Raw genomic sequence first — 14,928 nt, forward strand, 5'->3', positions numbered from 1 at the left:
TACTGCTTTATACTGACATTCTAGTGTGGTTAGTAGCAGCAGCTAATGCTTGCTGCGTGAATGAACAGCACATACAGCCTGCAGCAGCAGTGTTATACATGCAACGCAGATGCAGTATACAGTGCATTCAGAAAGTATACAGACCCACTTCACTTTTTTCACTTTTGTTATGTTGCAGCCTGATGCTACAATCTTTTAAATTCATTTTTCATTCATTTTCATTTGTCATGACAAAGCGAAAACAGAATTTTTGAAACTTTTGCAAATTTATTGAAAAGGAAAAACTGAAATATCATATTGACATAAATATTCAGACCCTTTGCTACAACACTTGAAATTTAGCCATTCCCATTCCTCCTGATCATTGCTGAGATGTTTCTACATCTTGATTAGAGTCCATTCATTCATCTTCTAAACCGCTTATCCTCACTAGGGTCGCGGGGGGTGCTGGAGCCTATCCCAGCGCTCATAGGGCGAAGGCAGTGAAACACCCTGGACAGGTCACAAGTCCATCGCAGGGCAGACAGACAAACACTGACATTCACACACACAGTCATACCTAGGGGCAATTTAGCTTCTCCAATTCACCTAACCTGCATGTCTTTGGACAGTGGGAGGAAACCGGAGTGCCCGGAGGAAACCCACGCAGACACGGGGAGAACATGCAAACTCCACACAGAAAGGATCTTGGGTGGGAATCGAACACAGGACCTTCTCACTGTGAGGCGACAGTGAGGCTAACCACTGCACCACCGTGCCACCCTGATTAGAGTCCGCCTGTGCTAAATTAAATTGATTGGACATGATTTGGAAAGGCACACTCCTCTCTATAGAAGGCCTCACAGCTGACATGCATATCAGAGCAAAAACCAAGACATGAGGTCAGAGGAACTGCCTGCAGAGCTCAGAGACAGGAGTGTTGCAAGGCACAGATCTGAGGAAGGCTACAAAAAAACTTCTGCTGCACTGAAGGTTCCCAAGAGCACAGTGACCTCCATCATTCTCAAATGGAAGAGGTTTGGCACAACCAGGACTCTTCCAAGAGCTGGTCACCCGGCCAAACTGAGCAATCGTGAGAGAAGGGCCTTAGTAAGAAAGGTTACTGAGAACCTGATGGTCACTCTGACTGAGCTCCAGAGATCATGTGTGGAGATGGGACAAAGTTCCAGAAGGACAACCATCACTGTGGCCCTCCACCAATCTGGGCTTTATGGCAGAGTGGCTAGACGGAAGCCTCTCCTCAGTGCAAAACACATGAAAGCCCACTTGGAGTTTGACTCTCAGGCTGTGAGAAACAAGATTCTCTGGTCTGATGAAACCAAGATTGAACTGTTTGGCCTCAATTCCAAACGTTATGTCTGGAGGACAGTAGGCACCGCTCATCACCTGCCCAATACAATCCCAACAGTGAAGCATGGTGGTGGCAGCATCAGGCTGTGGGGCTGTTTTTCAGCAGCAGGGACTGGGAGACTGGTCAGGGTTGAGGGAAAGCTGAATGGAGCAAAGTCCAGAGATACCCTCAATGAAAATCTGTTCCACGGCGCACAGGACCTCAGACTGGGACGAAGGTTCACCTTCCAACATGACAGTGACCCTAAGAACACAGCCAAGACAACACAGGAGTGGCTTAGGGACAACTCTGTGAATGTCCTAGAGTGGCCCAGCCAGAGCCCTGACTTGAACCCTATCCAACATCTCTGGAGAGAACTGAAAATGGCTGTCCACCGACAGTCCACATCCAACCTGACCGAGCTCCAGAGGATTTGCAAAGAAGAATGGAAGAAAATCCCCCAGTCCAGGTGTCAACAGCTTGTTGTGTCTTACCCAAAAAGACTGGAGGCTGTAATTGCTGCCAAAGAGGCTTCAACTAGTACTGAGTAAAGAGTCTGAATACTTACGTTAATTTGATATTTCAGTTATTTGATATTTTAGTTTTTTCTTTTTAATAAATTTACAAACATTTCTACAATCCTCTTCTCACTCTGTCATTATGGGGTACTGAGTGTAGAATAATGAGAGTGAACATGAATTTAAATGATTGTAGCATCAGACTGCAACATAATAAAAGTGAAAAAAGTGAATGCACTGTATGCTCAATTCCATTTCTCGTTTCTCAAAGTGAAAGGAGCAATGCCTGTTGATGGCAGCTTAGAAGTAGTTTGCTTTTGCAAACTGCAATGTTACCACAAGACTATGTGTTTGTTTGATTATGTGATTTTGTTATGTCCCTATAATTGTCATCTACCTTTCATGTGAATATTATATTAAAAAAATGTCCTTGAAACAGACTGGTAGCCATAAGAACAGAGAAAGGACAACACAGCCAGGCCTTACCTCCCAGCGTTGATGAGTCCTATATCTGCTCCAGAGCAGATATCCTCCAGTATAAAAGCTTCGTCACAGCTGGACATGTTAATGTGGGTCAGGTTTGGTTTGCACACATCCAACCAGTAGGGGGCGTGCTGTCCTGTCGATAGCTGGAGAATATCCGTTATCAAAGCTGTCACGCACAGACCAAAGATATGAACGCCTGTAAAATATAATAAATATTGTAAATATAACATACACTGTGTTGAGTCAAGAACAATTTAAACACATATGGCCCTGTGTAGACTTACGTTTTGATTTTTTTTTTTATGATTTCCTTCTATATTATGCATTTTAATGGTTCAATTATTTATTTTTACATGCATTTTATTAATGATTACCTTTTGAAACATTTCTGGTTCCATTAAAAAGCCTCTTCCCACCTCTTGGCAGTGCTAGAAGAGCTGCGTATAGACCACTGACATAAGTCTCTGGACTGAGACACATTAGATCGATTTAGCTGATTTATATTCATACACCTGACATTCAAATGGGTCTTCAGTGTACACACTGACACTGGATTTCTCCCTCGCCAAATCTGATTCCCACCCACATTGCTTCCTCTGGTAATATTTATATGCTTTAAAACTACCACGCATATTACCTTCAGAGCTATCCAAAGCTTCTTTGATATACTATTATATTTCTATCTGTGTAGCTGTTGGGGAGATTCACTGCTTTTCCATTTGAGCTTTTCCATATGTAATCTCAACCCGATTTTCCAGGATCTCACTAATATTTCCCAAACATTTTATCAGTTTTCAAATGTTCCATGTGTTTTCAATGACTGGAAAACTAGTCTATAAATTTTCATGTTTTCTAGGATGCATGAGAACCCTGTTTGAAACCTCTTAGGATCTGGTCTTGGAACATATTTGGAACCACTCAGGTGATTTAGCTGTTGATATTAAAAAAAGAACAGCTGTCAAAACATTATCCTCTTCATTATGTCATGATGATTGTCCCACACTGCCTGAAAATAAATCTACTTCTGTTTAACAACTTTATTTGCTAACTTTCCTGAGAGATTAATGAATCTGACTATTATTGAATCACTACTGAATCACACTGCTGTTTTGTGCCATGTGTATTAGGTCTTCAACTCAGTGAGCACATAGCAACTCTCAGTTCATGCTTGCCTCTATGACAGTGTTACTTGTGTTATCAGTGGAAACATTGCAAACACTGTGATGACTGGTGCTCAGTGCTTTCACAACTGGGGATGTGTGCAGTCACAGGGAAGATGCAAAAACCACTTTATTAAAAGCTGCCTAAAACTGTGGGTGGGTATACATTTATCTTCTTACCTATGAAGCGCACAGCCCTGCGGATGTAAGAGTTGAAGTTACAGCCGGCAGCATTAATGTTGGCCTCAGTCTGGGTGGCAGATGACCTCCTGGACAGATAGCAATACAGAATGGCCTCTCCTATTAGGATCTAGACACAGAAACAGAACTGTGTGACCTTTTGGCCGCTTTCAAGGACTTTATTAAACACTATTTGTGCAAGGCCAATTAACAAAATTTTGTTTCAGTTACATTCCAGAGATGTCATAAAGTCACTGAGTGGATGAACACTGGGACACTGATGAGTGACATGTGTTGCAATTCAGCTGAACGGGTGCATTTGATGATAATGATTGAGGTTAATTTCACACCAGTCATGTCCAGTACAGCTGACTTGAACTCTGGTGTGTTTACCCCTTTGGTATGGTTTGTTTGAATAGATGACATCGCCCTAACCAAACCCTGATGTAAGCCACAATTTTAAACCATATTCCACTTAAAAGAGGTGGGCTCATGCCAGTTCCAAACAAACTCTGGAGTGGTTAATTTGAAGTGAGAAAGGTAACCGACACTGCTGTAGTATCTCCAGCTCTGCGTCAGTATCAGGCTCTGATGGCAGTGTGGCAGACCAGAATCACAGTTAACAAACTCTGCTGGTATCATCACCAGAGTCTAGCAGTCTCTCATGTTTTGTTTTGTTACTCTTGGATCTTCCTTTGAGACAAAGGATGACTGTAAAACGTTAAGGTCCATATCATTCTTCATACATTCTAAGTTAACATACTTTGTTGGTTGCGGGTTTTCTGCTGCTTTAAGGTGCTGTTAGAAAAAGCAGAAGAATGGGCTTTCATTGTTTTGTTTCATTATTGTTATTAAAAGATGGCTAATATGTTGACTAGGGCTGCCACGATTAATCGATTAATTGCAACAACGTCGACAATCAAAATAGTCGGCGACTAATTTAGTAATCGACGTAATCGTTTTTTTTTGTTTTTTTTAAGCTTTGTTTTTCGCTCGAAACTGCCGCTGAACATTCTGCTGTCATGTTTGCCTTCTGTCCTTGACGCACATGTGCAACAGTGCTCATCGGAGTCAGCGGCAACGGCGGGGCTCCACAGTTTGGGAGCATTTTCAGGACTCTCACGCATTGGGCGTGAGCCACACGCATTTCAACCCATTCACACACTACACCTTGTATTTCTCACGCAGAGAAATTACCAGGATAACGCCCACCAAGTTGCGCCGCTATTTTTCATAACAGCGGTAAGGCCCTATAATTTCCATGATCACGGAACTGCGGACGGAATCGCGGAATTAGCCGAATAAAACGGAATCTGTTTTTAACGTGGAATATCACGGAATTTGACATAATTTGAATGAAATGCTGCTTTGTGTGGAATATGAACGTATGTCTGGCAAAGGCAAAGGAGATTTCCAGTCTTAAGCAGCGCACTGACATAGATTGTGTAACAAAGTGAAGAGTTGCCACTCCGCTCTATTTTCACTGGCTAACAGCAGCACAATGGCTTAGCTTGTCTATTTAGAGAAGAGGTATCACTTTGGCTTATTTTGCAATCTTTGTTATCACATGCATACTACTGCTCATTCATTGGTAGCTGAATTGTTAGGTCTGTTTGATAAGTAATTTACATTTTTAAAATAATAATAATAATTTAACATAATGTTAAATTAATAATTGTTGCTAAATTATTGTTATATTAAATTAATAATTTAACATATTGTTAAATTAATAATTGTTGTTAAATTATTGTTATATTAAATTAATAATTTAACATATTGTTAAATTATTGGAGTCAAGCCCCAATTTTTTAAATTTAATGTTAATATTGCAAAGTTCATTAAAAGTTTAACTGAATTACCATCTTAATTGTCTTTATTTTTAGTTAGCACATAACTTAAACACTTCAAGATGGAAGAAAGCGAATCATGGTAAAACAATAGAAGCTGCATGCTGGCACAATAATCTGCAATTTATGTATGATCCGATTAATCAAGGAATCGCAAAAATAATCTGTGTCGTGTCGATTATCAGAATAATCGTTTGTGGCAGCCCTAATGTTGACACACAAGAAAACCCTAACCTTTTCTCTTTACACACTTCTCTGACCAGTAATAATCAAGTGCATCACTTTGATTTGCATTCCTTGGTTGAGTTATATACTAGCTAGAAAATCCTGATGTTACTGGTGCTGTAACAATATTTACATTTGTAAATGAGGTTTGGTCTGTCCTCCTCCATGGCATCCAGCAGCTGGCAAATGAAGTTTGGTGGACAATATTTACAGTCAGTCAGCAAGGATGCTTACTAGTTTTCACAATGCATTCCGGGAATTGTTCCATTTTTCTAGTGCACTGAAAGTTCAGCTCACTAGAACAGCTTTTGGACTGGAACACCCCAGAAAAAGTCTGACCTCCTGGGCACCTGACTGCCTACTCAAGTAGGAAGCAGTTTGAGACATGACCTCAGTGTGTGGTGAGGTAGAGGCACTAAACAGGCTCAGCTATCAGTTAGAATTTTCTGTAACAATTTGTGTATTTTTACATAAATATCCTGTAGCTTTATCAGTGACAGTTAGCAGTGATTGTGAATAAAGTAACGTATTAATAAACATGTCAATGAAGCACAAAGAGAAGAAAGTAAAAGACCTAGAATCTGTGATCAACAGAGAGATAAAAAGAGAATGGCTTCTCTTTTGTGCATATGACCCAGTAAACTTCTCTCTGCAGCTGAAGCAGCACTCAGCAGACTCTGGTCTGGTGCGTAGGAAAGTGTACTTCAGAACAGGGAAAAACCTGTGACAACCACCACTAATTCATCCCACCTACAACAGTTTGTTGGTCTCACTGGATAGTGTCATAAGGTCTAAATCAGTCATTCTTAATCTGGTGGTAGGGGAGATAATTTATTTGGAAATGAAATACAATCTATTTCTAATGACCAAATGTATTATATTTTTGTTGGTCATACTAATATTTTCACATTTGTGCTCACAACAAGGGGTTGTAAGAAGGGATTATTTACAAAATGCTCGTGAGGAAATGGCCTCAGGTAGGAGCTGTGAACGCCACAGATTAGCAGCATGTTTGTGTGCACTGGGCACAAGGGAGGAAGGTGCTGCTGAGTTCATTGTACCAGTCAGCTTTTGGATATACCTTCTTACAGCTTCTGATGTCACTAACAAAAATCTTAAACACTCATTTTGACATAAGCAGATATTTTGTTACAAGTGACAAGTGCTGATATGCCAGTGTGGCGAAATAATCTCACTTGTCCCCAGTGTAAACCAACACATTTTTTTGAATGCTGCTGTCTTGGAACTTGGTTTCCAGAACCCATGAATCACTGTAATCCCACCTATGGGATAAGCACTGACTATTGGTCATAGTAACTTAACTGAAAAAGTCATCAAACATTGTCTTTTAATTTATCAGTGCTATAACATTTCTTGAGAACAGAGAAAATCGCCAAAATAGCTTGCTGTTGGTGACATCAACTCCTCACGGCCGCTGCCACGCTTGTTTACGTCTCACTGTGCACCAGGCGCGGTGCGGGGGGTTGGCTTTTGGGGCTTAAGCCCCAGATCTGTCCTCAAAAGCCCCAGATCTTTTTTGAGCTTTATTTTTTATTTTTATCATTATTTTATTATCCTATACGAACAATGTGCATCTTGTGGAGAAGAGGCAGTGTGTCAATTTTCAAACCTATCAGACTTTGCATTTTTTCGTAACTAATCAACATGAATGGACAAAGAGCCCAAACTGATTTAAGGAACACAAGCCCCATTTAAACTCACCGTGATGAGCTCTACCCTTTAGGAGCCGCTTACCGCTGTGCTCCGTCGCGAGTGTGCCTGATGTCGTCACGTAAAATGGAACTGAAAAGCGAACTGGTCACTGTTTGTTATGTTTGTAGCTGCTAGCCTAGCCGCCTCCATATATTTCAAACCGTTAGCTCCGCGGCTAGCGCTACTTATTGAGTGTGTATTTTGACTTAAAAGTCTGGTGTTGGGTGCTTATATTGATTTGAAATGAACCAGAATGAATGTCAAATCAGAGATTATTGTATTGCATTGTATTATATTACAAATGAAATGATATATTGATGCCTGTTGCTTTTGATGACAGATCTCTTGTAATGCACTTTGTAACTGCACTAATCCAATGTGTCACATACCACCTATCTCTCTCATTCTTCCCAAAATGAAATGACAAGTCATGTCCTAACAAGAAATCATAGGGCACATTGTGAAGGAATTGAAACAGACCGGGATGTACTCTGTCAGTGAGTAGGTTCATGTGAAAAATAAGGTATTTTCAAGCCTTGTTCTAACTTTACGGGGAGATACATACACCAATCGATTCAGATTCAGATTGTGTGGTACACTTTGTCGCCATGACCTTCCTATGTGCAGTTTGAGTTCATTCTCCATTCATGTTGATAGGCACCTGCACTTACTAATCAGAACTAGATGCCCAAAAGGCGTTACCAATATGGCCGCCAAGTGAACAGGCTTGGCCTAAAGGGACTTTGATAGAACTACATGAGTGCTTTCAATTCCAGTGAGCCACCTACTAGGCCTATTTACCCTGATTAGGCATACACCTGTAATTGATTATACTGTAAATTGAATGCATTATGTTTTAAGTATAAATTTTGCCATTTTAAGTCTCTTAAAAGTCCCCTGAACCACTATTTAAGGCAGTGGTCCCCAAACTACGGCCCGCATTATGTTTTTTTTTTTTCAGTCTGGCCACGCGATCGAGACTAATACATGCATAGAACGTGACAAGCCTACTGGAACCTACAAAAGGATTATAAGGAAGGAACACAAGAACTTTGAGAGACTGCTCATATGAGTCATTTTAAAGCAGTGGCGGTTCTGCCTATGTTTCCGCTCTAGGCGAAATTACTGGCTTGCGCCTTTTCATGTTACTACTCCAACTGGGGCAGCATCAGTTGGCATCAGGCGAGCCGGCACTGGCCAGCATTAAGCCGCTCACCTGTCAGATCCGGCAGACCAGACTGGGTGGGCGCGGTACCAGCCGGTGCCGCGGCCGGCCCGCCTGATGCCGACTGATGGTACTGATGGCATGTGCGGGTCAATACGGTAGTCTAGAAAACTGGCAATTTTTTTTCTTGTGCGCCCCCAAGTAGATTGCGCCCTGGGCGGTTGCCCACACTGCCCATAGCAAAAACCGTCCCTGCATTTAAGTAAGAGATTCTGCTCTGACAACTAAGCTGAACTTTTACCTGTGAGCACAACAGAAAGTTAATGTTCCATGGACTTTTTTTTTCTGTGAAGAACCCAGAGAGGGTTATTTGGTTATTATTTATTTCATAAATAGTGTTATTATATATTTCCTGACTTTATTTTTTCTGTGAAGAACCCAGAGAGGGTTATCTGGTTATTATTTATTTCACAAATAGTGCTATTTATTTCCTGACTTTATTTTTTCTATGAAGAACCCAGAGAGGGTTATTTGATTTTTATTGATTTCATTAATAGTGTAATTTATTTCATTAATAGTGTTATTGTTTATTTCCTGAGTTTTTTTTTCTGTGAAGATCCCGGAAAGGGTTATTAATATTTGGTTATGTGTGGCTTGATTGTTCTGGAAAACAATCAATGTTTACATTTAGGCACCCCTGCGATCGTCACACTTTTTCTGTTACAAACTGACCCCGGCCCCCCATCAGAGAAGGGAAAAGTTATGTGGCCCTCACAGGAAAAAGTTTGGCGACCCCTGATTTAAGGGGTTGTTTTTCAAAATTTTCTCCCACGGGAGCATACCCCCACCCCCCACAGTCGGCCCGAGCTTAAGCCTCGGATATCTACAATGTTTGGCACCGCACCTGCTGTGCACTGTGTCATCAGAAAATCTATCGAGTGGCCAATAAGGCATCTCGCACAGACACTGGTCAAAGCAATATATATATATATAAGCTAATATAAATCATCGAGTAAATACAGGGTTTTCCCTGGCCAATTTTAGGTCTTAGGCGGCGAGGGTGGGGGGCTTATTTTTCAATCACAGATTGTTAAAAAAAAAAAAAATCCGAAGTGATACCTCTTCTCTGAATAGACAAGCTAAACCAGTGTGCTGCTCGCGCTAGGCGATTCATACATTCCACCACCACCTAGCCTACAGCGGATGTGTTGCGGCTGAAAGCTGTCCTCTCACCGTTCAAGCAGAAACTATTCGCTGCAGTGATTGGTTAATTCCGTTGTCAGTATTTCATGACGTATGGCCCAGTACCCGCCTAACTCCCTCCGGACAATCCAAGCTAGCATCAACAACAGATTCCTAAAGGAGCCGCAGATTGAATATATCGATGTGCGTTTTTTCCCCCTTTCCTCGTTCATTTGATCTAAGCGGTCGGTGAAAACGTCTAGGCGGTGCGCCTAAGAAATTATAAGGCAGGGAAAACCCTGAAATATATATATATATTTTTTTTTTTTCATTGGGCCCAAAATTCCTGACGGTGCCCCTGCTTGTATAAAGCCAAAGGTAGATGGATAAAAATGTGTTGACTAGATGGAAATGAGGGATATATTTCACTCTCACAATGATTATTTTGTCTCTGATCTTCAATTGGAAAATGTAGTGAAGCCACAGACTTTTAGAGACAAGGTAAGTTTTGAAAGAAGTCTTTCTGTGTGCAGACAGTGCCGATTGCAGGGACAGAAACACTCACGTGACTGGTCTGAAATTTGGATGTGCTTATCTGCAGAGAGGTTGTGAATGAAGCTGATAACGGTGAAGGGCTGAAGTGGAGGCCAGTGGAGGAAATGTATTCTCAGGCAGATAGAGAAATTAAGAAAGCTAAAACCAGAACATAACAACAGGCTGGTGGAAAGAAGACCCACAGTGAGTCTCACACTGCAAGGGGTCATTTTACTGCAATAAAAATATGTAATGTAATGTAATGTAATATTATCTAATAGAGCTTTAAGATTTTAAGACTTAATATGAAGCCAAATGATTTGTCAAGATGGAGATTTTATGCAGCGCATGTGCAGTGCAGTCTTACAGGGCCATGTGAGGTAAAGGTTAGGTAGTGTCATTCTTCTTCATGCCATTTTTCAGTGGCTCTGCTGACATGCATGGAGAAATAGGTCTGGTTGTGGGTAAAAAAAATTAGCCTGATATTCACATTGAATGAGAATTCATTTTCCACTCCATTATTCGGTCTGAAATTGCCCCTTAACTGATTTCTATACCTGGGGAGATTTGAATCCTGCTAACCAATCATTAGTGACTGACATGTCCAGCTACTGTGAAATAGTTTTCAGTCAACATGGTAGCTGCTTTAGCCAGTTTACAGCGCTACTGCAAATCATTCTAACTTAGCAACTTTAGCCACCTACAAAAATGTCAGTCACTTTGTGCCATTTAGAGGTGGGGTTGGAACAAATGCAAGAGCTCTATACTGGCAAAAAGCCAATAAAAAACATTTGCACAGACAAACCAATGAAGCTGGCTTATTCTAGCTCTGTTCCAGGGAGTCTGCTTCTTGGGTTTGGCTATCAACAGGCTAGTGACGGAAACTAACCTCCTGGAACAGAGCTAAGCTTGAACCAATAGACAGGAGGTTCTTTCCAATGGGGCTAGTTGATAAATGACATGTACACTGTGTAGGATTTAACTTGAGTTGAAGACAGAAATGGAATATAATATTCATAAACATGTTTTATATTAGTGTATAAATACAAGAAATGAGGGATCATAGGGTCCGGTTTTACATGCGCAACCATTTTGCTTCACCATGTTTCTACAGTGGCTCACACAGGACAAACTACCAACGAACATGTTTTTCTGTTTTGAGTGGGTGACAGAGGTGGGTGGTATTAACATACCAGTTGGTGGTAAATTGCTGGAATTGCTACCAAAAGAAGGGGAGTAGTTTGCTTTGCCTCTGGTTGTGTCCATGGCAGATCATACCTATATCACATGAGCAAGAGCTAATGAGCCTGAAAAACCGCTGAGGAAGCAAAAATACAATGATAGCCAAAGATTTTAAGAGCAAAGCAGAAGTTGTGTGTTCCCTCCTAGACAGGTAAGAAGCCATAACAATTCTTTTCTGTTATTAGTTGTTGTGTATTATTCTTATTTAGTGACCCATTTTTAGTAGATAATAAATATTACACTGACTGTATTTTATCTCTAAGTAAGAATATTATTATGGGGATCTTACTGAAATGAAAAGCTGCTGTTTCTGTAATGTTTATGTAAAATTCTTCTTGATGTTTTGAGTGTGTCAGCTTCTGCAAAAACCTTTTCCCATACTGATGTGCAAAAAACTGTGTTACAACAGTTTAGTTGTACATGTAAGTGCTTCAACAACAATTTGCCAGCATTATATCAATATGGGGATACGGGAGGGTATCATATCACCTCAGTTTACACTAATGTTCCTATCGTGTCTTTGTGTAAGCTGCATTCTGCCATCTAACCATTAGATGCCGCTAAATCCTACACACTGTTCCTTTAAATTAAACTTTTGCCAAATCCAATCAGAAAAATGCAAAAAAAAAACCATCTTCCCCTCTCAGAAATGTCTTCAGCACGCAGTGTTGCTCTGCTCTGAGCGTCTTTATTTTTATTTTTGTCAATTTCTTATGTTATTTAAAACAACATCATTATAATCCATTTTCTCATGTTAGCCATTGTTAGCTAATACGTATGATGTGATATCTGTGCCTCTGGCACAGCTTGATTATGTCAACAATGTTTGTCCCGCCCTACAAATGCACTGATGAATCACACTTGAATCGGGCAACACCAGAACGTGTGATTCACTGGTATGGAACCAGGCTAGATAAACCTCATAACTAGTTTGGAGTAGCCTGGCTAGCTAATACTCTGGTGATGAGAAACCTGGTTACCATGTGTGAACTCTCATATTAAGAGGTAGAGGTTTGCTCACAGTGACGGTGGGAGCGGCAAAGGCCAGGCTGAAGAGCAGAAGCAGAGGACAGACTTCTTGTCTGGGCAGGATGTAGGGCAGAGACAGACTGCGGTCGTTACAGCTGTACCCAGAATGCACTGGCTGGAAAACATCCGTCAGCTCCAGGAAGTAAAGACTGACCACCGAGGAGGCCAAGATAGGCAACTGGAATAAAAATACAACAGAAAATAAAATATATGTAAAACACAAGAGAAAACTGGATACCTTTGTAAGTGCTATAATAATTAGACCATCCAGGATTCCACATTTTCAGCAGAAGTCTGAACAGTAGACAAACTGTTGAGAAACAGAAACATCAGGTACTGGAAGTGAAAAATGCCATTCATAATTCTAACAGAGAATTTAATTATTAGCCGTAAGTGCAGAGGGGAACTCCATCCTCTTCATTCCTTCCTTTTCTGTCTCCACCATTCATCCACAGGGGAGATGGGTGTGGGAAGGAGTGTCTGTTGGACCCACAAGGTGGGAAAGGCTGCCAGTGGACGCTAGTCTCTGCACTGCCCATTTGCAGAAAAAAAATGATTTTTTTTTTTTTTTTTTTCAGTTGTGGATTTTTGAAAGTCTGTCACAGATTTTAGATTTTTTCTTCCTATAGGTTCCATGCATTTGAAAGTCAGGTTATGTATTTTTGGGCCACAGCCATTGCAGAAAAACTCAAATAAAATCCTGCAAACAGACATTCAAGTATGCTTTAGATGGGGCATATATCTTCATATCTTTGAAAGAAACTGCTGATAGCCTATGCTTTTTGTTGTTCAATAGTTTTGGATTTGAAAGACAAAATGGAAATAGAAACACATCGGAAACAGCATTTGGACTATCAGGACACTAAGACACCTCAGAATAGTAAGAAAAAAAGGAAAATAATTAAAGGGCCATACCAGTGATTTTGCATGTTTAGTATAATATCAACAAAATGTAAGCACTTCACATTTCTGCTAACATTTTCCCATACCAAGCAGTCGTATTTTCGCCCAACTGTGTGCTATACTTTTAGGGTGAAAAATATAGTGAATATGTGTGGATTGGTGAACACAAAGTAGCTGCATTCACCACACCTGTCTCTCAGTAGATATTATTGATGATATACACCATTTCTGGCAACCTGGAACATCTTTTCAACTCAGCTTCTTTGTAAAGATGAACTGTGACCACATTCTCTTTGGAAGATTTTGAACTGTTTCACTTCTGTGTCCAGCATTTGTTTGGTGCATACTAAGCTTCAGCTTGCTGTACATATTTATAGGATGACACAAGTGTTAGTAGTATCTCAAATGTTTGCTGTAAAATATACTAAAATAAAAATTTTAACATGTAGTAAGTACAATTTTTACTTCTCCATTTCCCCAAATTGCCACATATCTCAGGGGTTGACAGAGCTGCTGATGTATAATAGCTGAATTTTGTTAAAATGTATTTTTAAAATGTCTTTAAAAAAGAGCTCTGATACCTGTAGACACCCTGTGATAGTCTGTCAGTTCAACTTTCTACCAGGCTGCTGGCAGACTTACAAGAACAACAGTTACCTAACCATTTGCAGATCTTTGCACAGATGCATCATCACAACCCGGAATAGCTTGTTAAAACCACTTGATGGCAATCTGCTGGCGATGTTACAAACTGCGAAGCCACAGTGCGTTATCGCCTCAAAATAGTGGTGTTTGTGGAGCTGGAGGCGGCTGCATTGTGCCTCCCTGCTGTTCCAGTCATCTGATATGTGATTTGCCCCATCGCCTCCTGGGTGCCCACGTTTCTGACTGCAGGACAAGCAGTTCTGTGAAGAGCTGCAGTTTCCTGTGAAGCGCTCTCCATTTTCATAGTTTGTTGGGGTTTCTAGTCTGCTCTCCTGTGTTGGTATCAGGTATCATAGTTACACTACTCACAAAAAGTTAGGAATATTTGGCTTTCGGGTGAAATTTACGGAAAATGTAAAAAGTTCACACTACAGTGATATTATATCATGAAAGTAGGGCATTTAAGTAGAAGCATACACTGGTGATTTCCTCATCTCAAACAATTTCTTGAAACAAAAGCCAACAACAGTGGTGGATATACAAAAAATGTCAATGTCTCAATAACTTGTCATGTGCCCTTGAGCATCAATTACAGCTTGACAACGACGTCTCATGCTGTTCACAAGTTGAGTTATTGTCTGCTGAGGCATGGCATCCCACTCTTCTTGAAGGGCGGCCCTCGGGTCATTGAGTTTCCGGGGTACAGAGTTACGAGCCTCTACACGGCGACTCAGCTGATCCCATAGGTTTTCTATGGGATTCAGGTCTG

The 14,928-nt window shown here is 40.7% G+C and overlaps 1 protein-coding gene across 1 annotated transcript in view; it reads right to left on the reverse strand.

Moving 5' to 3' along the window:
• plppr4a (phospholipid phosphatase related 4a) overlaps positions 1 to 14,928 on the reverse strand; it is a 42,629-nt gene that overhangs the window by 18,601 nt on the left and 9,100 nt on the right. Inside the window, exons 2-4 of the mRNA XM_030074734.1 lie at positions 12,604 to 12,789; positions 3,675 to 3,804; positions 2,335 to 2,530 (exon numbers count right to left, since the gene is read on the reverse strand). Of these exons, the coding sequence (XP_029930594.1) occupies positions 2,335 to 2,530; positions 3,675 to 3,804; positions 12,604 to 12,789 (512 nt within the window). The remainder of the gene's footprint in view (positions 1 to 2,334; positions 2,531 to 3,674; positions 3,805 to 12,603; positions 12,790 to 14,928) is intronic.

This window comes from Myripristis murdjan, chromosome 17 (genome assembly GCF_902150065.1).
Source record: "Myripristis murdjan chromosome 17, fMyrMur1.1, whole genome shotgun sequence".
In the NCBI taxonomy this organism is placed as follows: domain Eukaryota; kingdom Metazoa; phylum Chordata; class Actinopteri; order Holocentriformes; family Holocentridae; genus Myripristis; species Myripristis murdjan.